Source organism: Camelus ferus, chromosome 8 (genome assembly GCF_009834535.1).
Source record: "Camelus ferus isolate YT-003-E chromosome 8, BCGSAC_Cfer_1.0, whole genome shotgun sequence".
Taxonomy (NCBI): Eukaryota; Metazoa; Chordata; class Mammalia; order Artiodactyla; family Camelidae; genus Camelus; species Camelus ferus.
Window position 1 is genome coordinate 15,488,012 of NC_045703.1, and position 23,484 is coordinate 15,511,495.

At 39.0% G+C, this 23,484-nt stretch overlaps 1 protein-coding gene across 4 annotated transcripts in view; it reads right to left on the reverse strand.

Moving 5' to 3' along the window:
• Positions 1 to 12,355: 12,355 nt before the first annotated feature.
• The window catches only part of COL12A1 (collagen type XII alpha 1 chain), a 112,727-nt gene continuing 101,598 nt past the window's right edge, over positions 12,356 to 23,484 (reverse strand). For 3 of the 4 annotated variants that reach the window (XM_032484477.1, XM_032484476.1, XM_032484480.1), the window contains 7 exons: positions 23,401 to 23,472; positions 20,209 to 20,244; positions 20,035 to 20,101; positions 17,732 to 17,920; positions 16,717 to 16,785; positions 15,629 to 15,799; positions 12,356 to 13,383 (listed from right to left, as the gene is read on the reverse strand). In XM_032484477.1, coding sequence (XP_032340368.1) covers positions 13,208 to 13,383; positions 15,629 to 15,799; positions 16,717 to 16,785; positions 17,732 to 17,920; positions 20,035 to 20,101; positions 20,209 to 20,244; positions 23,401 to 23,472 — 780 coding nt within the window. In that variant the 3' untranslated portion in view covers positions 12,356 to 13,207. Of the gene's footprint in view, positions 14,594 to 15,628; positions 15,800 to 16,716; positions 16,786 to 17,731; positions 17,921 to 20,034; positions 20,102 to 20,208; positions 20,245 to 23,400; positions 23,473 to 23,484 lie in introns of all 4 variants that reach the window. The other variant, XM_032484479.1, reaches the window with a different exon arrangement.

Here is a 23,484-nt window from a genome sequence, read left to right on the forward strand (position 1 = left end):
AACTTCTTATTTACTAGCTCTATGACCTCTAGGAAATTCCTAAATCTCTTCAAACTTCTGGCTCCGTAGTCATTATATAATGGATTGCATATAACAGTAGAGTTGTGATAGTAATAGTTGCTTTAAATGCTTTTGAGCATTTACTATGTGCCAGGAACAGATCTAAGCGCTTTCCATGAATAAATCATTTAATGCATATCATGCTTGTCTCCGTAGTGACACACGATAAAGCACTTAATAAATGTTTGTTATTATTAATAATGTTAATGAATCGACTTAAATGTTGACTATTCATGAAAAATCAGAAATAAAATAAAATAAATATAAATATATAAATAAAAATATAAAAGAAATAAAAATTTTAAAGTCTATCACTTTTTTTCTTTTTTCTTTTTTCTTATTTTACTCTCTGTTAAAAAAGCTTATATTTCTATAACATTTTTAAAAAGGGGGCAGGAGAAATGAGTTTAATGTCACCTTTAATTGCATGAAAATGCCTTTATTCTGACGTCACACTTAATTAATAGTTGGTCTGGCTAAAAATGTCTAAGTTGAAAATTTCTCTCAGAATTTTAAAGGCATTGCTCCACTGTCATCTAGCTTTCAGAGGCCATAATGTCATTCTATTTCCTAACCTTTTGTGTACAATCTATTTTTCCCGCTCTTTGGAAGCTTTGCACATACACCCTTTGCCCAAGTGTGCTGAAATTTCGCATCGTTTTCTTTATTGTGGTTCTTTGCAAGCTTATCATGCAGGGCTTTGAATAGGGTCCATCACTTTTTATCACAATAAAGACTGTCTTAGCCTTTATAGAATATAAACTTTCCACATATTTGCTTTCCAGCATGTTGTAGAAATAATGAGGCCACATTTTACATAAGAGATTCGAGTTAGCACCACACTTGACAGTGATAAAAGGAACGTCTTTGTCTGTTTGTTGACTTAGTTCAAGCATTACCTTCTCCAAGAAGGTTCCCTCCTTATTAACTGCCCACTACCCCTCACCCACCTTGCCAACCCGGTTCAGTTGTTCTGTGACTTATCTCATATTATCCCACTCGATTGTAATAATCTTTTTAATCAGATTTCACTGAAAATTAGCGTACGAATGACCATTTTCAGGGCACTAGTGACCAAAGATTTAATGAGAAGTTGGGCCAGATTTTTTAGGAAGCTTCTCCCTACCCACAAGTTCCAGGAAGAGACTGCGGATTTCACATGGAAAGTACTCAGTGGTTATGGCTACCTGCCCGCAAGAAGCAAAACCCAAAATAAAATCCATTTGAAGCTCCTGTGTCCCAGGACAACTGAGTTCCTCCCCTCCCCAACCACATGCCACAGTATATCAAAGGGTGTTTTGACTCCTGGTTGACATGTGTTATTATTTTCTATTCAATTCTGAGAGAGCACAATGTTTTCAGTGGTTGAGGAGATGGCCAAGAGCATTTATTTTGTTCGTAAACAGATTTTTGAGCTCTAAATGTGTTGAAGTGATTTTCTAGATATATATTTTATTCCTCTGCAGGTCAGAATATTTGCAGATTAGAAATCCAAGGAATCATTCAGTCAACAATTCACCTACTGGCTAGCACAATTTGAGGACGCTCTCAAAATACCCCAGGTAAAGTCATAGTAAACAACTGGATTGCCTCTAGTTTGGAGAGTAAATGTAATTAACCCCTTGGTGGGTCTTTCAAGGTATTTCTCCTAGTAACAATATCTATCATTTCCTGAACACATGCTTTACCAATATAATGGCATCCAATCCTTACATCAACTCTAAGGTTAGTTAATAGCTTCACTGACAGTCCTCTAAATTCTAGATAGATCTCTGCTAAGAAGTATGCCATGACAAAAATAATTCTGCTAAACAGCTGATAAGTTAACTTGAGTACTGAGGTGGAATTTCCAATCAGCCATAATTTAGATGTAGAATATTTTTGGGGAAAGCTACATTTTTTCCCAGTACATTCTCTCTCTTGTAACAGCTTGCTGATATTGTACTCACTATCATCAAATACAGAAGAAAAAAAAACAATTCTACCCCATGTAGAAATTTCCACTAAATTAAAAATCAATTACTATATATCAAGTGTTTTTAAATGTATTATCTCTAATTAACTCTAATACAACATTGCAAAGGAGAGGTTATACCCACTTCATAGATTAGAAAAATAAAGCTCAGAGAAGTTGTGTTACTTTCCCAAGGCAGCTGGTAAGCAGCAAAGTCCAAACTCACATTCAGGTCTTCCTGATTTCAAAGCCTTTCTTTTGCCACTACTGCACTGCCAGTCCCCACGTGGGCTGCTTCCTCTCAGTATTTTGTCCCTAAAAATGTAACCTTTGGCTCCACAACCTAAGAACACAATGTAATTTAAGAAAGACAAAATTCCAATATCTTCAAAAAATTGTGAAACTATCTTCATTAACAAATTCTGATAAGGGTTTAAAATATATATATTCCCAGAGTTTTCCTGTTTCATACATCCCTTCCATTTTTTCCCTCCACACTCTTCTATCTGATTAAGAGAAGGCAAAGAACATTAAATTCCTGTGGTATAAGATCCTTACTAAAATCTTCTGCAAAGTCTTCACCATAATCCACAAGAAGCATTGAGAAATCCAATCCAATTTGCAGGAGCTATTGGGTGGCTAGTGTGGGGAGAGAGCATTTTATCCAGGAACTAGTGTGCTAAACGTTCACAACTTCTCTTACTCAATTGATAAGAGTGACAAAGATAAAGGATAACAGCTATCAAAATGCGAAGGAGAAACAGATGTTAAAACTTAAAGTGGTGGAATGAAAACTGAAGAGAAAGTAACAAAGCTTCAGCTGGAAAGAGGACGGGAACCACAGCTGCATGAGCTGGAACAGCGGTTGGAGATGCTGTATCCGGCTTCAATTTTCAATGTGGTCGAAAGTATTACAGATGTTGGCATGCATGTTCCCACAGAGGTAGGTATGAGGCCTAAGTTTTCAAAACTTTGGAATCAAAGAGATTAAGAAAATTCTTAAGATCACAGTTAGAAATCCCCTTCTGCCAGGGTTCATATCGGGGTTTATCTGAGAGCAAAGTTTGCACTCTGAACTGCATCATGACTTATACACAGGAGTGTGACTTCATCACCACAGGTAGACAATAAAGACAGCAGAGTGGAGGAGAAAGGCATAAACTGGAAACCTCTTTTTTAACTGTATGACCTTCGACAATAGTTTCATTTTTTGAAACTTTCTTCTAATCTGCACAATTGGGATAATAATAATTGTATCTAAGGGAAGGCACTTAGCACCATGCAAGGCAGAAAATAGCTTATATGTCTGTTTTATTTCTTGTCTTAAAATATCTATGAAAAGTATTTTATAACTTCATTAGAAGTTCTCTTAATATCTAACTTAATATGTCTTTGCATCAGTTACACTTTGCATTCTAATCTGAAATTAATACTGCTAATAGAGAAACTAAGAAATTGAGAGATTGGGGAAAACAAAATATATATTGAAAGAAAATCCAAAGGTAAAAGGTTTAAGTAGAAGAAAAAATTTGTGAATTGTCTGTTAGTTGAGCCCACTTGAAGAAATTGACCTTAAACAACATATCCCAGTGGCATTTGCTTTGAGGGATGTAAACCACAAACATTAAACCTGATCAGCATCTCACATCTACTTTGATTTGGCACCCCTGGGAAATGTTCTGATTAAAGGCATTTCCCATATGACACACTTGGCTTATCCCATCTAGGATAACTTGGCTATAGTCAAAAGCTCTACTGATTGACCACAGTTCTCACCAGTACCTCTCAACAAAACATTAACTTTATAACAAACTCCACTGTCTAACCATCCTGTCACGTGCTAACTCTTGGAGGAGTGGCTTCAGCAAAAGAGTTCTTTTTAATGAAAGAAAATTAAGCATTCCTTCTTCTCTGTCACATTTCCTGAACACCTTAGGCTTCTTTCATTAATAACTCAGTGAGACTTTGGAGCAACATCTATATCTTATTTTCCAGTTATGAACCTTGAGGGAGAGAAGATGAAATGTTTCCTATAGTCTAGCCAGTCATCTTCCCTTCATTGCTCACATTGCCTTGAATTCACAAGTATATGCATTGGTTTGAAACCTCAAGAGCTTCCCAGGTGAAATTGGAAACTGGCCCCTATATACAGAGAGCAAGGAGGGACCAAAGAAAGAGGCAGAACACTACAGATTGGTAGACGGCAGGTTTAACGAGCAAGGAAACTTACTTAGGAGGCTTGTCTTGGGTGGCTACAAGACCAGTAGATCTCCACATCCGCCCACCAGAATCCTAAGAGTTTATGTGGAGGACTTAACTGGGTGCAGACATGTAGTCTTTCCAGATGGTTTCAACACCACCTTACTCTCTCAAGGCTGCATCCTTGAAATCAGCTCCTAGTTTAAAATGGTGCGTGTAGTGTCAATTTCACAGATGGAGGAGGGGATGGGGAGCTGCCAGTTACTCAGATCAGGCTGGAGGGTAAACAGGCAGTCATGTTCTCTCGATGACCTCCTCCAATGGAAGGATAGTACCAGAAAAGAAGCATGGTTGTAGAGTGGCCCAAAGTAAGGAATAATCAAGCCTTCCTGCCACTAGCAGCTCTTACAGAGGGGGAAAAAAAACAATGGCACCCTCCCCTGCTCTGCAACAAGGCAGACATGAAGGAAATCAATTACATGTGAACCATTCAATCTTCTTACAGTACTTTGATGTTTCAGATAGAATCTAGGGTATCAAGGAAAAGAGCTTACTTCACCTGAAAGTATTCATTCAACAAATATTTATTGAACACCACCTTTAGTGGCTGCTGGAGACATAAGAGGAAACAAAATAAATATGATCCCTGCCCTTATATGAACTTGCTCTCCAGCGGAAAGGGCAAACTGGGGAAGAAACTGCTGGTATGATAGAAGGTATCAAAGGGAACGTAAGTGGTCCTGACGCACATTGCAGGGAACTTGAACTTCGACAGTGGCAGAACAGGTGTCCCGAAGGGAAGTGATTATTTCAGCATCATCTTAAGGAACTGAATAGGATGTGACCAAATGAAGATAGCATGTTCCAGATAAAGGAAATAGCAGTTGTAAAGGCTCAGAATTAAGAAGGGGTAGAGCAGGAAGTTCGGTGTAGTCGGGGAAAATCAGTTGAGGTAAGTGAGGTATCATGATGACTAAAGTAGAAAGATCCCAAATCCTTGAAGCATCTGAGTCTTGATAAGGTTTCTGAACTAGACACCACCGAAAATAGTTTAGGAAGTGCCTTGATATGACCAGATTTGCATTCTTCACAATCATTTTGACCACTAAGCTGTGAGAAAAATGGATTGGAGGGAGGTAAGAATGGCTGGGAAGAGACCAGATGGAAGAGTTCTGAGGAATCCAAGAGGAAGAGAAGGGTAGTGGGGATACAGAGAGGTGAACAGTTGAAAGATGCTCAGGAGACAGAGTCAAAAGGATTTAGTGATTGATGGGATGTAGGAGGTAAGCAAAAGAGAAGTCACATCAATGCCCAGGTTCTGCGTTAAGCATTTGAGACGGTGGCTGAACCACTCACAAAAGCAAGAAGCTTGTCTTATAGGAAAAAGCTGATGTGGGAAGGAAAGTGAAGGATTTCACTTTGTTCGTATTAAATTGGAAATGCCTGTAAAATGTCCAACCGGAGGTGTACCAAGGCAGTTGGATATACATGCCTCAAGGATCAGAAGAAAAGAGTGGGCTAGAAATATAGTTTTGGCATAAAAATCATATCCAAAGCCAAAGAAGAGGGTGTAAAATTTTCCCATGCTGGCTGGTCATATGACTCACCTGAAGAATATATTTAAAATATATATATTCTTGAGCCTCCATCTCCAACATGCTGGATCAGAATCTCTAGGCCTTGATTGGCTTCTTAGCTGTACCTTAGAATTACCTGGGGAGCTTTGAAAACTCCTTATCATCAGACCTAACCCAAGTCCAATTAACCAGAATTTATGAGAGTGGGATTCAGACATGAGGATTTCTTTTAAGTTCCCCAGGTGTGCAGGCAGAAGTCAAGAACTATCGCTCTAGGGATGTGGCTGGTAATCTATATAATGTCAAAAGCATCCAGGTTGTACACTCATCAGCCAGCTTTGAGCTTCATGTTTTCAGCCACCGTCCATTCAGGTCTCTGTTCGAACAAGCATTTCCTACCACTCTACCTAAAAACTAGCTACATATCCAGTGCTCTGCACCCTTAACCCTGCCGTAACTTCCCTCATGGCACTTACCACCCTGACTGTATCTGTTTTGCCTGTTTACTTATTGTCTATTTCTCACTCAAAAAATGTGAGCCCCATGAGGGAAGGCACTCGTCTATGTTTTCCTAGGTTGACTGTAGAACCCCAGGACCATTTCCAACAGCACCTACCACTGAGTAGGCGCTTAATCCAATGTTTGTGGAAGGAATAAAAAGGGATCCAATTAAAAAAATAATAATAAAAACATAAATGAACTTACTTACAAAACAGAAACAGAATCATAGACATGGAAAACAAATTTATGGTTACCAGGGAGGAAAGGGGGTAGGAAGGAATAAATTGGAAGTTCAAGATTGGCAGATACTAACTACTACATATAAAATAGATAAATAACAAGTTTCTTCTGTACAGCACAGGGAACTATATTCAATATCTTGTAGTAACCTGTCATGAAAAAGAATATGAAAATGAATATATATGTATGTATGACTGAGACATTATGCTGTACACCAGAAATTGACATAACATTGTAACCAACTATACTTCAGTCAAATAGGGGGGATCCAGAGTTCAAGGAGTAAAGATGCTCCTTTTGTTGAAACAGGAAGAAAGGATGGGTCAGATGCAGGTGGTTTTGTAGCCCTGGTGGTAGAAAAGTGAAGTTCCAATTTGGCTTCTCATTCTGATGTGAAATAGCTGTTTCTATGAGAAGCAGCAAGAAAACTCATGGTCAGGGTGAAGTCCAGAGTTAAAGTTTGGAAATTTTTGAAAAGAATTGAGAATGTGGCTGGTCAAATTACTGAGTGGTGCTGACAGGCAAGTTGGGGCTGGTCATAATGGATTTATAGACTTAACCATCTGCCCCGATAGTTGATTTTCTCCAACTGTGCTCTGTATTCTGGGTATAGTCATGGAGATTACAAGCAGTCTGGATAATCTGGAGTTAGGGTTTTAACACATAAGTGTGATCAAAGAATACAGGAACAAGGGAGTTTGGCTCACATGGATAATGAGCTATTAAATGGGACTTTTCCTTTTGACTCAGAAGTTGATAATGGCCATAAAGATAAAAATAACCATTAAGTACCACCCACATTCTAAAGAGAGCTATAAAGCACATTCTCTTGGGACTTCCAAGAATTGGTAGATCTGGCTCTGCCATCCAAGCTGTCACTCCATGACACCCAAGCAGTTTATATTTGCAAAAGAAAGAATCAAGAAGAATCCACTGAAGCAGGTGATCAGTGGTGTAGGGGAGAGGGTTGATTCTTTTACCTTTCACTGTAGAAAGAGTGCTTCAAACCTTTACCCAGTGAGCCATATGAAAGGAGCTCTAAGGAAACCATTCATTGAGATTGAGGGGTGTCTTCAAGAAGAATGCATTATTCCATGGGTGGATATATATTGCACAGTGGACTTGCTGATCTAACTTACATACCTACGTACTTGCATGAGAAAAAATGAATGGGAGGCAGCAAGGCAAAGAGAGGTCACATTTGTGTTAGCAGACTTTTATTTTTCATTCGGCTTGATAATGATGCTTGAGTCTCCTGTGGTCAAATGGGTACTTAGAAAGTAGCCAGAGTAGAGCTATCTTACTGGAATCTCTCCTAACAGGACTTTAGGTCAGGGGAGAGGACCTGAGTAGAAAGTAGTTGTGAAGTATTCCATGGGGACAAAAGCTGAGTGGGAGATAGGAGAGGTCATTTTGGACATAACTAGGCAGTGGACAAGGCTCCTGCAGGTCCCTCAAAAAAACATACACAGGCATCCACCAAGAGTAGCAGCATTTGGGTGCTGGCCACACCATGATCGTTGATTTTCAAGAGAGGATTCTAGTGGCACATGTTAAGTGAAGAAAACCTTAACCTCCTTTTTCTCTAGTCCTCATTCCCTGTCTGAATTCTGAAGATGCTGGAGAGAAAGGGCTGACATATCAAGTCCTTAAGCTCTGACGTTAGGGCCAGAAAGGAAAAGGAATACTAAATTAGATTTGAGATTAAAGTTTTCAAGTGGATTAAACTGCGCTGGACTAGACCACTCCATGCTTGAAATAATGTAAAAGCAACGGGATCTGTCTGAGGTATGCTAGGGGACAGAAAAAGAATATCCAACAAAACATCACTGAAGGAAGCGCCTCAAGAAAAATAAAATGAGTTTTGTACTCCTTGGACTTCAGGCTGTTCATTAAACTGGGTGTTACCAAGACACGAAATCCAAGGTAGATAAAGAAGGAAGTGAAGACAAGGAGGAGCTGATGGATAGGAAGAACATAAAAGTTTCACTTCATTGAGTATCATGACAAAGGTGAAAAGAGCTGCAGCCGAGGCACTTGAGTAGGTGAGCCAAAAACCCAAGAAGAGTGATCTGTCTAAATTAATGATTTCAAATTAGTGGTGGTTTAGTGGGGGAGGGTATAGCTCAGTGGTAGAGCACATGCTTAACATGCAAAAGGTCCTGGGTTCAATCCCCGGTACTTTCCATTAAATAAACCTAATTATCGTCTCCCTCCCAAATTAAAAAAAAAAAAAAAAATGGCAGTTTGATACAAGTCCAAGACCTTCAAGAGACTGAGTATCTGAGATTGAGTAAAAGAGAAGATTTTTGAAGATAAGGTCAAATAACCGAGATAATGTTGTATTTGTCATCCAATGTCTGCCCAGAAAATGGCAGACATTGTGGTGGTTAAAAGCCACCATATTAAAGTTCCTACTGAATGGGGTAAAGTGACCATGAGGTAAACAGGTGATAGTTATTAGGAGTTGGGTATGAGCCTCAGATGATAAAGGCATTTTGTAGGAGGAAGGATTGTTGGTCTGGAAATGATGGTGAGGACTGAAGAGGACACATCCCCACCCACCAACTCTGGGAGACATAAACTATCTCTTTAGTGTCTTCAGTGTCAAGCCAGGAGATGCTGGGTTTCACTGAAAAGGCTTAAGATTTGGATGAGTTTGTTGAGAATGGAATAGGAATTCCAGATGGTCCAGTGGCAGGTTGGTGATAAAGGAGGAATAGGGAACTGGCAGACAGAGTCAAGATTTCTAAAGAAATCTGTCTACCATTTGAAGAATGTTGAGTCAGGGGACGTGACATGGTCAGGTTTGCATTTTAGATAAATCACACTAGCATGTGTGAAAGTCCCACTTGACAGGGCCAAAGCTACAGGGGGAAAAAAAAAAGACTGTTTAAGAGATTTATTATATTCATGATAAAAAACCCAAGGGACTGAAACTGAGTAGTAACCACAGGTTGATTAAGATATGTATGTGGGAGCTCAATCAGCTAGACTTGATTAATTGGATGTGAGAAGTGAAAGAAGAAAGTTTACAATGACTGTCAAATTTCTAGTCTGAGGAACTAGTGGGAACAATAGAGGAAAATCAGATTTATGAGGAGATATGTTCAGATTTGGACACTGTGTCCAAGACTAAAGATTTGAGTTGACCTCCAGTACTCATGTCCCCTCTTACATCATAAAAGAGTAGATGATTTCACTTTGGTGCATGGCCACCTGTAATAAAGACAGCATTCCACGCTGGTAGCTAGATAAGCCAAGTGACTTAAGCTCTCACAATTGGCATGCAGTATAAATTTGTTGTTATAAGTTACATTTGCAACTTCCAGGAAGTGTCCTTAAAAGGAGGGGTGAGTTATTCTTCACTCACTCCTTCCTCTTTCCTGCAAGGGAACATGGACATAATAGCTAGAGCTCTACTCACCATAAATTGGTCTGTAAGTTGAACTTGGCCATGGAAAACACAAAAAGCAGAGCAACAAGATAGAAAGAACCTGGGCTTTGGCTTCATAAACACGAGAAATAAAGAAATTTCTACTTAAGCCACTGTTACTTTGTGACTTTCTGTTAGTCACAGCTGAATCTAATCTTAATAAATATCAGAATATAAGTTACTTTTGAAGTATCTGTGGAACTTCAAGGAGGGATATACAGTTGGATGTACTGATATGGAACCAGGCAAGAGATGAGTATTGAAGACAGAATCTATAAGTGACCAGCATATGGGTCATTCCCTGAAAGCAAGTCCATGTGACTTTTCCCAATAGCTTTCAGCAGCCTTGTTTTAAGATGAAAATGTTAATAAATGTTCACTTAGACATTCACATCTAAATTCATTTCCTAACAAGTATAAGGTGACTTAGGAATCAAGATTAATCAGTATTGAAAAGCTTGCCTTTGAAAATGAAAGATTTTCCACAGCTAATCTTTGTATAATTAGCTTCTCTTTAGAAGGCAATCAGACCACGTGAAGGTAGTATAGTCAAAATCCCTTTTATTAGAGTAATTATGACTAAAACCAAATGAAGGATAATCTTAGGTGCCGAATACAGTGCAATCGACTTAACAGATAATAAATACTTGGGGATAATTGTATTGACCTTATCTGTAGAAAAACTAAAATGTAAGTTTGATGAACTGAATAGGCAGCAGAATTCTTTACAGACTCAAAAACAGATGCTCACAAATCTGAGAAAACATACGTGTAGCCACCTATTAAACTTGCTAAATTGCTAATCCATTGTACAAATAGTCTATTAAAAAATACTGAAAAATTAGGATCTGTGTGCTATTTTTAGATTTTCAAACCTTTCCCACTGTCGACCTCATTAGAAGCTACAGCCTCTTCCACAGTTATTTCTATTTCCTTAAAAATAAGAGCACTAGCTTCAAATATAAATTATAATGAATTTCTTATCATACTTCCAAATTTAAAGAACTAGAAAATGTGTTTCAGGTTGTTCAGTATTCCCTCAAAGAAAGTTTAAATAAGCTAACACCTCCACGTTTGATTTTATGGGATTTTTACCTAATGGTAACTAATGTTTTTAAACCCAGACTATGTGGCCTCTTCTCTTGTCAATGTGCACTCAGTCAGGGATTACAAAAATAATTTTAGCATAAGATTCAGCAAACTTCATTAAGAAGAAATATACTATGAAAGTAAAAACCCAAACAAATATCTCAGTGACTAATTTGTGCTTAGGACTGTCTTGGCCCCTGGGCACCTCTCCCAGCACAGACTGGGAGAAAAGCTGCATGGCCAACATCAAGAATCAAACCCATCTCTAGCCTGTGAGGGAAGATGGAATTCCTTTGTGCCCCAAATTCATGTGACCTCGGGACCCAGTCGGACCAGTGACAAGGAACTAAACCCATCTTCAGGCTCCTGATACAGAGGTTCTTCATCAGGGAGTATCAGAAACCCAGATGAATCAGAAATTAATCTATTTTGATTCATAGAACTCTGAGGTTTGAAAGCTCCTGCCCAAAGAGTAAGTGTTTCCAGGAAGGGAGAGGGAGTGGTGGGTTAGAACCAGGTTAGAACCACAGGACCTCGAGTCTTAGTCTTGTTCTGATAGTGATTAGCTGAGTCTGTTTCTTCCCACATAGAGCAAAGATTTGGACTGGGATGATCTCAGCGGTCTCCTCTAACTTTTAAACATATGAGAAATTACAGATGAATGCTGTGAACCAGCAATCTGCTTGAAACCCCCTGAAAACAATACAATCATTTATTATCTATGTCTTTTGATCTTGGTCTCCAGGAAGCATCTAACTCCAATATATTGTTCTGTGGAAAATTTTCTATCAGTACCTCTCTCTTCAATTGATGTTGGTTCTTTCAAATGAATATTGACATTGTTTTCTTTGATATTTAGAATGGTGGTAATTGTATTCGTAAAAGTGCAAAAAGAAAATATGACTAAATGCAAAAATGTCCATTAAGGAATTAACCTTTTTTGCAGTTAAACATGCTACTAGGTAAAGTATAGCAAAGGAAAGTGATTAAATGCATATGAAATCACGTAGGTGGTTAAAGGTTATTTGGTTGTTTGGGGTCTCCTAGGATACCTAGCTGTTTTTCCATCAACCCACCCATCCTCTATATTCCTAATAAAGTCTTTGGAATCTGCTGGACTTTTGAAGGCTCTCACTACTCTCTTTCTATGACTTCACCATATCATTAAAAATCTAAAGTTATTTAGCATAATTTAATAGTATTAGCAAGATTTGCAACTGTATCCAAGGATATGAACTTGTTTGTTGTAACAACCGCCCAAACAGTCCAAAAGGCCATTAAAGAAAAAAAGACACCATGTCAAATTTTCAGTAGTTTTATTGAAAAATGCCTCTTTTGTTTCAGAAATAAATAATATAAGGCAGTGAAATTCACAATCTGCAGTTAAAATATAAAAGCAGCAATTCTATGTTCATAGTCTTGCAAACATTTTCCAACTGCTTTTGATAACTACGAAACATTATGTTCTGAAAAAAAAAAGTTCATACTAAATATACAACACAAACATGCAATTCCATCTCTGCAGAACCGTCTGCAATTTGGCATAAATGTTAGTGTGTCTAAAACAAGGAGGTTTAAGGCAATATGGAACTGTATCCAGTTGATACAATTATTTCAGCTACATGGCTTAAGGTTTGTGGTTGTTAAAAAGATGTATAAGAGCATTCTATGCCCTAATGTATAACAGGAGATAGAAGAGGAAGATAAATAATTGCGATGGGGTTGACTTTCCCCTCCTTTTCGGTTCTAGGAGGGGAACTGCTTATAACTGAATTGCAAATAAGTATTGAAAAAGACAGACTGCCCTCTCGAAATATACAGTAGTCCTGGGTTCCAGGACTTACTGCTTAACCTAATAGTTTCACTGAGGCTGCCCGCTGTGCTAAGGGCCCAGGCACTGTTCTCTCCCTGCAGCTTTTGTGAGCAAAGTATTTTGCAAGCATTTCAAGGGCAGAGGCAAAGAGTTCTACAGACTGCGTGCAGCGAGCTAGGCTTCCTGCAGAAACAAGGTTCCCTACAGTCAGAAGGGGTACTCTCCGGATGAAGAAACGCCGGAAGAAAGGGGGCAGGTAAGATGTCCACTGCTCTGACCTGTAAATGAGAATCCCAGCCCCTCCCCCCAGCCTGGCCGGGCTGCGCGCGCGGTCAGGTTCACTGCCGGGGGCCGTGGCGCAGGGCGCGCCACCAGCGCGCGGGGGGAGGATGCTCGTTGGCAGGTTCGTCGGCGCCGTAGTCCTCGTACTCGTCCGCGGTCCGCTCGGGTTCCACCGGCACGATGAAGGGCTCGCGCTCAGGCAGGTAGGCCCCGCCCTCGGGCACGTAGGGCTCTGTCCGATTCAACATTACAGTTATGGCATGATTTGGAAGGCACACACACAGCAAAAGCTAAATCATCACCCGAGGGGATGACACTCCAGCCTTGACCTCCTAACTATGAATAGATAAATTACAATGTTCCGATTACTTTCATTTGCAGAGAGAATTTGGTGATCAAATGATGAAATGGCACTTGTTTTTGACCTTCAGAGATCCAGCAGTGAATACAATCACGGCACAAATACCTGGGAAGGGTCAGAGACTGGGCCAGAGAGAGCTTTGCAAATTGCAAATGAACAGTTACTTGGGGATTTTGCACATTCCCAAGTTAACTGTTCATGACTTCAAACTCCTCAGTTCGAAGGACAATTTGGAAAGATGAGGAGGTGAGGGGACGTGATATTGGCTCCTAGAAACTGAACTCCGGAGGTGAACATCAGCTATCACCAGGTAATATACAGTACGTGACAATTTCTGTGGCTGTCTCTCCCACAGACTGAGTTACAGCTGGTGGGTGAAGCACACCAGTGACTAGAGCGAAACGGGAAGGAAAAACGTGATTATCAAACTTTGGTTTGAAAATTGCAATTACAAAACCCAAATGAGAGTACACGTACAAAAAGAAGTAATAGTAAGACACACGCCCTGAATCAGACACATCGCTAACAAGCAAGAGATGAGATTCTATTCGGTGTTATTCCGGCAGAGAGCAAGCAGCAGGCTTGATGCAGAAGCTGATTGGAGAACTGGTAAGTGATTTTAGTGGACAGGATCACATACAAATCATTTACAAGCCATAATTAGTTTATTATTTACATAAGATATTTCTCTTTAATTAACCAGGTTAATTGGTTTTTTTTTTTTCCTCAAAATGGCATCATCTCCCACGGTTAGTAGTTTTATTATGTGCCTCTTTTACAACTGAGGCTCCTCATGGCTGTGTGTTTGAACTTTTTTTTTTAAATAATATTTTTCTACATTATGACTGAAATGCATCAGGCTTATAAACTAACACGACTGCTTTTGTCTCATTCAAGTTAGTATCAAGAGTCTCCACCCTCCTTTTATGATGTCGACCCGGTTCGTTAACCATATCTGTGGTGAGATTTCCATACACACTCATTTCCTAATAAGCACGTGCGCAAACATCTCAGAAACAGGATTTTCATGAATTCAAACTGTAAGCAGCACTGGCGACTTAGAAAATTTGTTAGCCGGAACCTGAAACAGGTCAAAGATGATAGTTTTTAAAAGTTGAATTACTATGCAAAAAAATACATATACACATCCATCTAAGTATGTAATGGTTAAAGTATATATGTATATATCCATATATTTCCAGTTATTCACACATACCATAAGGCAGAGGTAATTGAAATTTATTTTATAAAGAATTAAATTGTAATTTTTTGAATGGATTGCATAAGAAATTTAAGATTCACTATTACTTTTGGTCATATGTAAGTATGTACATAAATATATAGATATATAGATATTTAGATATTCAACTACTCATGCACTACTTGCTAGTAGCCAACCATATCAAACAGCAGTATCATTTTTTAAACTTGCAAGATGCTTGAGAGTGTGCTGCTGAAAAGGTCACCGCTGACTGCTGCCCACAGCATGACTTTTTTATTTTCAGATCAGCAGATCTCCCCTGTCCTCACACTCCCCATATCAGGCCTAAGAGACTTCTGCCTCCTATAATTGTCAAATACTAGAATCTGATGACCAACTCTAAAAGAATTAAGTCCCAGAGTTTATCAACATTAATTCCATGGACAATGTGAGATAGTGAATTATTTTCAGTTGTCTGCACTATATTGTCAAATGGTTTGCCTACACATTCAATTCTCAAAACAATTTATATATATATAAATTCTTGGCATTCTACAGTTATAGTCAACATATCCCTGTTCCCAATCTTTAGATTAAAAAAAAAAAGTTAATTGGTAGCATTCTTTGAACTCCCAAGAGAAATAAAGAGAGGTTTATGATGGGATTTGGTAAATGCAGAAATATAGAAAGGAAGAGAAAATAATTATTCAACTCCTAACAGTGAAATCATGTTATAAAATTAACATTAATTCTCTTTGAGAGAGAATATTACTACATAATCAAAACACACAACTGAAAGAGTTTCTATCTTCCAGAAATCCTCAAATCCACTTTCCTTCATTCCTAGGGAACCTCATTTCCATTAAGGTTCTTCAATGCAGGTGAATTCGGGTTCTTACAGTGGCAACAACATACCTGGATAGCCTTGTCCGTTGTATGGGATGCTGGCACATTGGGACGAGTCACAGTATCCAGGAGGACCTGGGGGACCTCGGATACCTGAGTTTCCGGGACGACCAGGGGGTCCTGGAGGACCTCTTGAACCTGTGGACCCTGGTGAACCTGTTCTGGATTCTCCTTGTGGACCTATTGTGGGTTTAAAACAAACATTTCCCTTCTTGTTCAATACATCTCCTGAGGCAATCAGCAATACTTTGGCAACTCCACTACCTCAAGACTAGATGATTCACTAGTGTACGGGGAGGAAATATTTCCTTCAAAAATCACCAATATGAACCAAAGTGTGGAACTTTCTTACCAGTGATTTAAGCCAAAAATCCAACTACATTCATGATTTTATTTCAATGAAAACTGAGTCAGCAAGAATCGAGCCAAACTGAAGATATCCATGAGTTCTCCAGTTTGCTCCCACTCTCACAGAGATAAGACTACCTGCAGGAAATGGCTATGTTAGCTACAGCAGACAGGCAGGAAGACCCAGGAGTACCTGCTCCAGACAACACGAAGCGATGTTATTTCTGGACCAAGTGGTACATACTCAAGGTTACCATAAATATAAAGATTTAACCTCCAGGGCTGACCTTGGCTGCAAGGGTCTCATGGACCTTTTAACGAAGAAAAAATTCATTTTCAATCTAGTAAAGGGAACAACTATCCCTTCTTTCCAAAACATCAATAAAGAACTTGTGAATGAAATCTTGCAATATGACAGGATTTTTAATGAGAATGTATTTTCTCAGTCTGCTAGCAACATCTTGAAGAATACTAGAAGAAGCAGGAAATGACACCGTCTTTAAAGGCTATGAGACCAAACAAAACAAATAGGAATTCCATAAAAAGAAAACAGCAACCCTCTGTGTCACTTAGATATTGAAGTGATAATAAATGCTTAAATAGAACTCACTGAAATGTTTTTGGAGTTTCTTGCTAAAATGTATCCTGTGATGCCCGAAGCTAACGGGATGAGTCTGTGTCTCTCTTGGGGGCTGTGTGCTGTCTCAGTAGTTACACCGTTCATTTACTTGATATACTAGCAAACCTACCTGGGGGGCCGGGCAGCCCTCGGGGTCCTGGAGATCCAATACCCCTTTCGCCTTTCTCTCCTGGCAAACCTAAGGAAGAACAAACGGAGAAAGTCCAGAGGGAAAATTACCTGGAAACATGTAGTTTTCATCTGAACTGATAATACTTGATTCAAGTAACTCATTTCCCTTAGTGAAAGCAAAACCAAATTTTTCACAGAAGTCCACTCTTTAAGCCAAATTCTTTCTAGACATTTGTGTAATTCCAGTTTCATAGCCAAGAAACAAATCTGGCTACAAGTCCGGGAGAAAATTATTTGAAGAAAACAAACATGTCTAATATATTATTTTAGAAACAGTAATGAAGAACAGAAATCTTGAAAAAATAGTTACAACTCACTGAAAACATCTTAAAGGTATCTCTAACCTCTAATCTCTAGTAACCCTATCAGTATAGCATCGAAACCATCAGAAGTATAGAAACATCTAAGTTTTCCCCAGGATGTTAACCACTATGTTGACAAAAGCGAGTACCCAGAATCCTGAAACATCTGGAATCAGAGATTCCTATTTTTCTTCTTTTCCTTCAATTACATGTATCTCCCATGAAATTAAAGCCAAATAAACACATACAACCAGTGCCAGGCCCTGAATAAAGGAACCAAAAGAATTTGGATCTAGAGTTATAGGGCTGCTTAAGTTGCTGTCCAAAGCTTGCCAGTCAAAACAATTAATAAGATTTTAGTGCCTGATTTAGTTTGCCAAGATAGTTTTTCTCATTAACAATCAGAAAATAGCATTATCTTTACTGAGATCTCCTGACAAAATCTTCCCATTTTCTAAGATATGGATCTCTCTGGCCTGCAGCTGCCTGAAAAGAAAGACAGGTCCATGGACACACCGTTCTTCTGGGGCCATCCAAACAAGACCAATGTCATTTGCCAAGTTCAGTCTTCCACATGTTTTTCAACCTGACCCAGCTCCTACACTTGCAAATTCCTTCCTTTATCCCTACGTGGTAGCTGGCAATGCCTACCTCGTTCACCCGGGGGTCCCTGCATCCCAGGTGTGCCTGGGAAGCCTGGTCGCCCCCCAGGTCCTGGTTCTCCTCTGGCTCCCGCGCTGCCGGGGGGCCCTGGGGGACCAGGCGGACCCGGCTGGTTGCGATTGGAGTGGTAATCATTTGGAATCTGATTTAGCATCTGATTGAATCTGTTCATCTGACCTGCCGGGAGAAATAAGACTTATTAGTAAGAAACCCAATATCAGGGAGGGGTGAGAGGATGAAACTGTTTTCTCTTAGTGTCTAGTGAAATCCATTTCTCTTCCTCCCCACTCCAGGAAATAATCTAATTAGTACCCTAAACATACAATAAAAGACTCCAGTCATCCCAGACAGAAGGACCCCTGATAAACACGTTTCCACAGAACACTGACCAGTAAGCCATCAGCATCACTATAAACATAAAAGAGTCATGAACGTTTAATGTGGTTCTGATTTAGAGCCCAGAGGTTTGCCAGATGATGTCACTCTAAAGAGGACCTTTTTTAAATTAGTAAACTATAGCATTTTTGTGTGTGTCCCTGAGGCAATGATAATTAGGCTTCAGTGTAACTGAAATCACCTGTGGATACATTGAAAACTACAAATCTGGGCCTCATCTCCAAAGACCATGATTCACCAGTTTAGGTGTGGCCCAGGAACCTCATTTCTCACAAGCAACATAGGTGGCTCCAATGCAGGTGCTCCTCAGGACCACACTGGGAGACACCTTGACTAGACTTCCGAAAAGGGGGGCCCTGTATTTGAGGCCACGCTCAGTTTGCAGGCACTGAGCCTTATCCCTTAATAGGCCTCGTGGCATAAGAAGAAATAGTCTGTGAAAAACAAGGAGGCAATAAGAAGTTCCTCACCAAAATGGACTTTCTGGGATCAAATTGACCTCAGTGGTCCTCCTTCCTTAGAGTTATAGAATAACTCAAAGGTCACAACTTAAAAGATCCAGTGTTTGCTGTTCCTGTCTATATGCAGGTGAAGATCACTAAAAATCCTAACAGAGAAACTGAAAAACCCTTTTATTTATTACATTTTTTTTATTGGAGTAGAGTTGATTTACAATGTTGTGTTAGCTACCGGTGTATAGCATAATGATTCAGTTTTATATATATATAAAATATATATATAATAATAATATTAATATAATAAAAAATAATAATATATATATTCTTTTTCATTATAGGTTATTGTAAGATATTAAATGTAGCTCCCTGTGCTATACATTAGGACCTTATTGTTTACTTATTTTATATATAGTAGTTTGTATCTGCTAATTCCAAACTGCTAATTTGTCCCTCTCCCCACCTTTCCCCTTTGGTAACCATCAATTTGTTTCCTACGTCTGTGAGTATGTTTCTGTTTTGTAAATAAGTTCATTTCTATCATCTTTTTTAGATTCCACATATATGTGATATCATATTATATTTTTCTTTGTATGACTACTTCATTTAATATGATAATCTCTAGGTCCATCCATGTTGCTGCAAATGGCATTATTTCATTCTTTTTTATGGCTGAGTAGTATTCCATTTTGTGTATATATGCCACAATTTCCTTATCTAGTCATCTGTCAGTAGACATTTAGGTTGATTCCATGTCTTGGCTATTGTAAATAATGCCACCATGAACACTGGAGTGCATGTATCTTTTTGAATCAGTTTTCTCCAGATCATGCCCATGAACAGGATTGCTACATAATATAGTAACTCTATTTTTAGTTTTTAAGGAATCTCCATACTGTTTTCCATAATAGCTGCACCAAATTACATTCCCACCAACAGTATAGGAGAGTTTCCTTTTCTCCACACCCTCCAGGATTTATCATTTGTGGACTTTTTAATAATAGCCATTCCGACTGGTGTGAAGTGATACCTCACTGTAGTTTTGATTTGCATTTCTCTGATAATTAGCGATACTGAGCATCTTTTCATTTGCCTATTTGGCCAACTGTATGTCTTCACTGGAGAAATATCTATTTAGACCTTCTGCCCTTTTTTTGATTGGGTTGTTTGGGTTTTTTTGGTTACTGAGTCATATGAGTGAAAAGCCCTTTAAAAATACGATTTTATATCAGACTAAATGTAATGATAACAGGCTATTATTTTACCTTGGGTTATTATTTTATCTCAGTGACAATCGGACAATGTACAAAAATAAGAGATCATCAAATGAAATAGAAACACATATCTTAGAAACTTTATGACACAAATTCTGCATTTTCCTGCAGTTAATTAAAAGAAAAATTTCACATAAAAATTACATTAAAAAGTAGAAAAAATTACCACTTATCAATTGTTCACAGACTTGTCTTGCAACTGCTCGCATCATGTTCTGAGATGCAATGTCTCCCTAGTTAATTAAATCAGTGAGAATCATTAGCATATTATTTCTATAGTTTCAGATGTCAATGTTTAACACGCAAAATAAATATAAGTCAAATGTTAAGAAATACGTACTCTGTCACCTTTCTCTCCTTTCAATCCAGATGGACCCTGAAATGTAGGAATTTCATATATTATAAACTGACAAACATGGTTTAAATGATTCATGAATGGACAAGAAAATGAAAGAGAGCAAAATCTGCTTTCTAACCAATTAGCACCCTGACACATCATATTTATAGCCATGTTACATTTCGCTTATCTGTGAAAAGAAATCTAATCTATCCCCTCTCTCTGCCTGTCTCTCTCTCAGAAGCACATGTCCTCCATAGTAGTGCTGAGATGTGAATTTTATCATCACAGATTTAGAAACTATGTGCTATGCATACATTTTGTGCTGCCATTGACAGTCTAGGTCTGGGACTGAAATACACTTAAAATTTCCCTTTATATCACCAAGGCTGGAGAATTCAGCTAGTGACTATAGACTGTCCGTGAGGTCAAACTTGGTTCAGTTCTAGTAAGAACCCATTTTAGTTAGAGCTTTTTGTCAGTTACTTAACTAAATCATACCTCTAACTTCTTCCAATGATTTTTTGCACATTGCATGTGAAAGGAAACATGTGCCTCCCTTATTAACAACTCAATCCAAATGGTGGTCCAACATCCTAAACGCAACCACAGAATCTTTGTCCCTATTCGGTCACGCTTTTCACTGTCCATGAGAGGATCTTGGAAAAAGTTTTCCTCAGAGCACAAGAAGCTTTTGTCTTTCAGTAATACATCTTCAGGCTGTCAGCTGCTGTCATGGCAGGAATATCCAAACCATTGACAAATCTGATGTTCAGATAATATCCCAAACCAAATTGCTTCTTACAGTAACCAAGAATCTTGCCTGAACTTCTCCAATTGCTTCCTAATCAGTCTTCCTACTTCCCATTTAGCCCCTTAAGAGTCTTTTCTCCCCAGAGAAGCCAGACTGATATGTTTAAAAGGAAGATTGGCTCATGTCACCCTTCTGGCTGCAAGGGCTTTCCATCACCCATAGAATAAAATAAGAATTCCTTACCATGGGGAGATGGTCTACATTGATGGCCTCTGCCCAGCTATCTGACCTCATCTTTTATCCCTCTCCCCTCACTCCCCTTGCTTTGGGTGCTGTTCCTTGCACATGCCACTCCCATCCTCACTCGGTCTTTGTTCATGCTGTTCCCACTGCCTGGAATCCTCTTCCCACAGCCTGCCCCCTCTCCTCATTCCAGCGTCACCTCCTCAGACAGGCTCCCTGACTACTGATCTGAAATAGCTGCTTTCCCACCACCACAATGATCCCCTAACCCCTTACATTGTCTTTTTTCTTCACGTCATTCATCATCTCCAGAACCTACCTCATCTGTTTATATGATCTGGGTCTATATCCACGACTAGAATCTCCATGAGGGCAAGGACTTTGTCTGTATCCCCAGAACCTAGAACACTGACTGGCACATGTAGGCATCAAGCAAATAGGTGTTGAGTAAATGAATAAAAATATTCCACCAGTCATTCCTGGAAACATCCACTATACAACATCAAGTGTATAAGTTAGCAAGAAGACACTGTTGGTTACAGTAATTAATGACAGAAGCTATCATGATTGGCCATGTTCTCTGCTAAGAACTTTATGCACCCATTTGCTAGTTTTGGTTTAGAAACTAAAGGTAAGTTAGAAGAGAGAAGAAAAGAAGTAACTTGCCACCTTAGAATGATAAGGAAGATAAAGGGGAAAGAGTGGTTAGAAAAGGTCCAAATAAATGTTACCAAATTATAGCCATAAGAAAACCTGGAATTTGGCTCTCCCTTTGCCAAAAGTACTGGACTCTTATGGAAATATTATTATTTAGTTTGGCACCTTTTGCAAATTTCAGGGAAATTTTTTTCCTTCTACTTTGAGATTGTTCCCAGATTTTTTTTTTAATTTACTGCCACTCTGAGATTGTTCTAGTATATATGATTTGTAGAAATCATCTTTATTACCAGCATCTAGAGATCACCTTTCAAGTAAAAGAAGTGAAGTTTTTCTTTCAGGTTTCTAGCCACAGCCATCAATTACATCAGTGACAGTCTTATGTAAGAATCTATTTCAGTCGCAGTAAAAAGAAATAGAATTCTGAACGGGTAGAAAAGTTCCATGTCCTTTTAACTGCTCTTGTGAATTTCTGCCACGATTCATTGAGGAAAAGAGAGTAATAAATTCATGGGATAAAGTGCACACAGATTATCAGGTATCTCAGGAGTCCTGTCATCTTTATGCTACTCGCTTCATTTTATATAAACATAGAAGGCAGGCCATGTCACATTAAGATGCCACCTGAAGTTAGTTTGACATTAATTTTTCTTTTAATTTGGGTTTACACAACTTGGACAATACTTAAGAGAGAAGTTCGGTTCACAGAACTGCCCTGATTAATGTGTCATTGTCATTATTAATAGTTGAACTTCATTATCTTGAAGATAAGTTTTTATATTTCAGAACTTTATTCAGATGAAAAAAAAAACTGCTTAAAATAAGTTCATTCTTCAATCATACAATTCAAGACGAGCTTGTAAGGAAGACTCGGAAGCCCAACAGTCATTACAAATACTTCTGGACATTTTAGGAACATCTCAGGTTCGGTTTTGGAGATGCTAGTTTGAAAAGACTAGATACGTAATACCATCGTAGCTATTATTTTAAGCAAAACATCTGATGAAAAGGAATAAACTGGGTGTAAACTGGAGCAGGACAGTATAAAAAAGTGAAATAGTGGATTAGATAAATCCTTTTAATTCTGGGACTCCTGCTCTAGCATCCTCGATGGGAGAGAAAAGAGCAAACGACGTGGTGACAGGATCCTGCCTGAGAGCTGACTTGTGCAGAATGGAGGTGCTACGCACCATCGCCATGTGTTTTTTCCCTCTGAAGCAGCACCCTGCTCCAAAATAAAAAGAGTGATTTTGCTGACCCAGCTCTGAGTGTTTACACAGTGCAGAAGTATGCGTCTTGGCTCATAATCCCATTCTCCTTTTAAAGAAAGCTTATGACCACAGTTTTCATCCCAGAACGTTATAACTCAAGAGAGAAGAATTTTAGAACTGGTACCAAGTTAAATCCCTGGGTTTAGCATAGTTTCAACAAAGGCTTCAAATACATTGCAGCAGAGATAACACAGACACGCCACAGCCCAGCAGCCTCCTTGCCATTCACGGCTCCGGCTCAACGACATAGCATGCAAGCCGCCTACTTACTGGTCTGCCGTGGTCTCCTGGTTTTCCTGGTTTCCCACTCGGTCCTGTGACTCCTGGAGAGCCTGGGCTTCCCTACGACACACA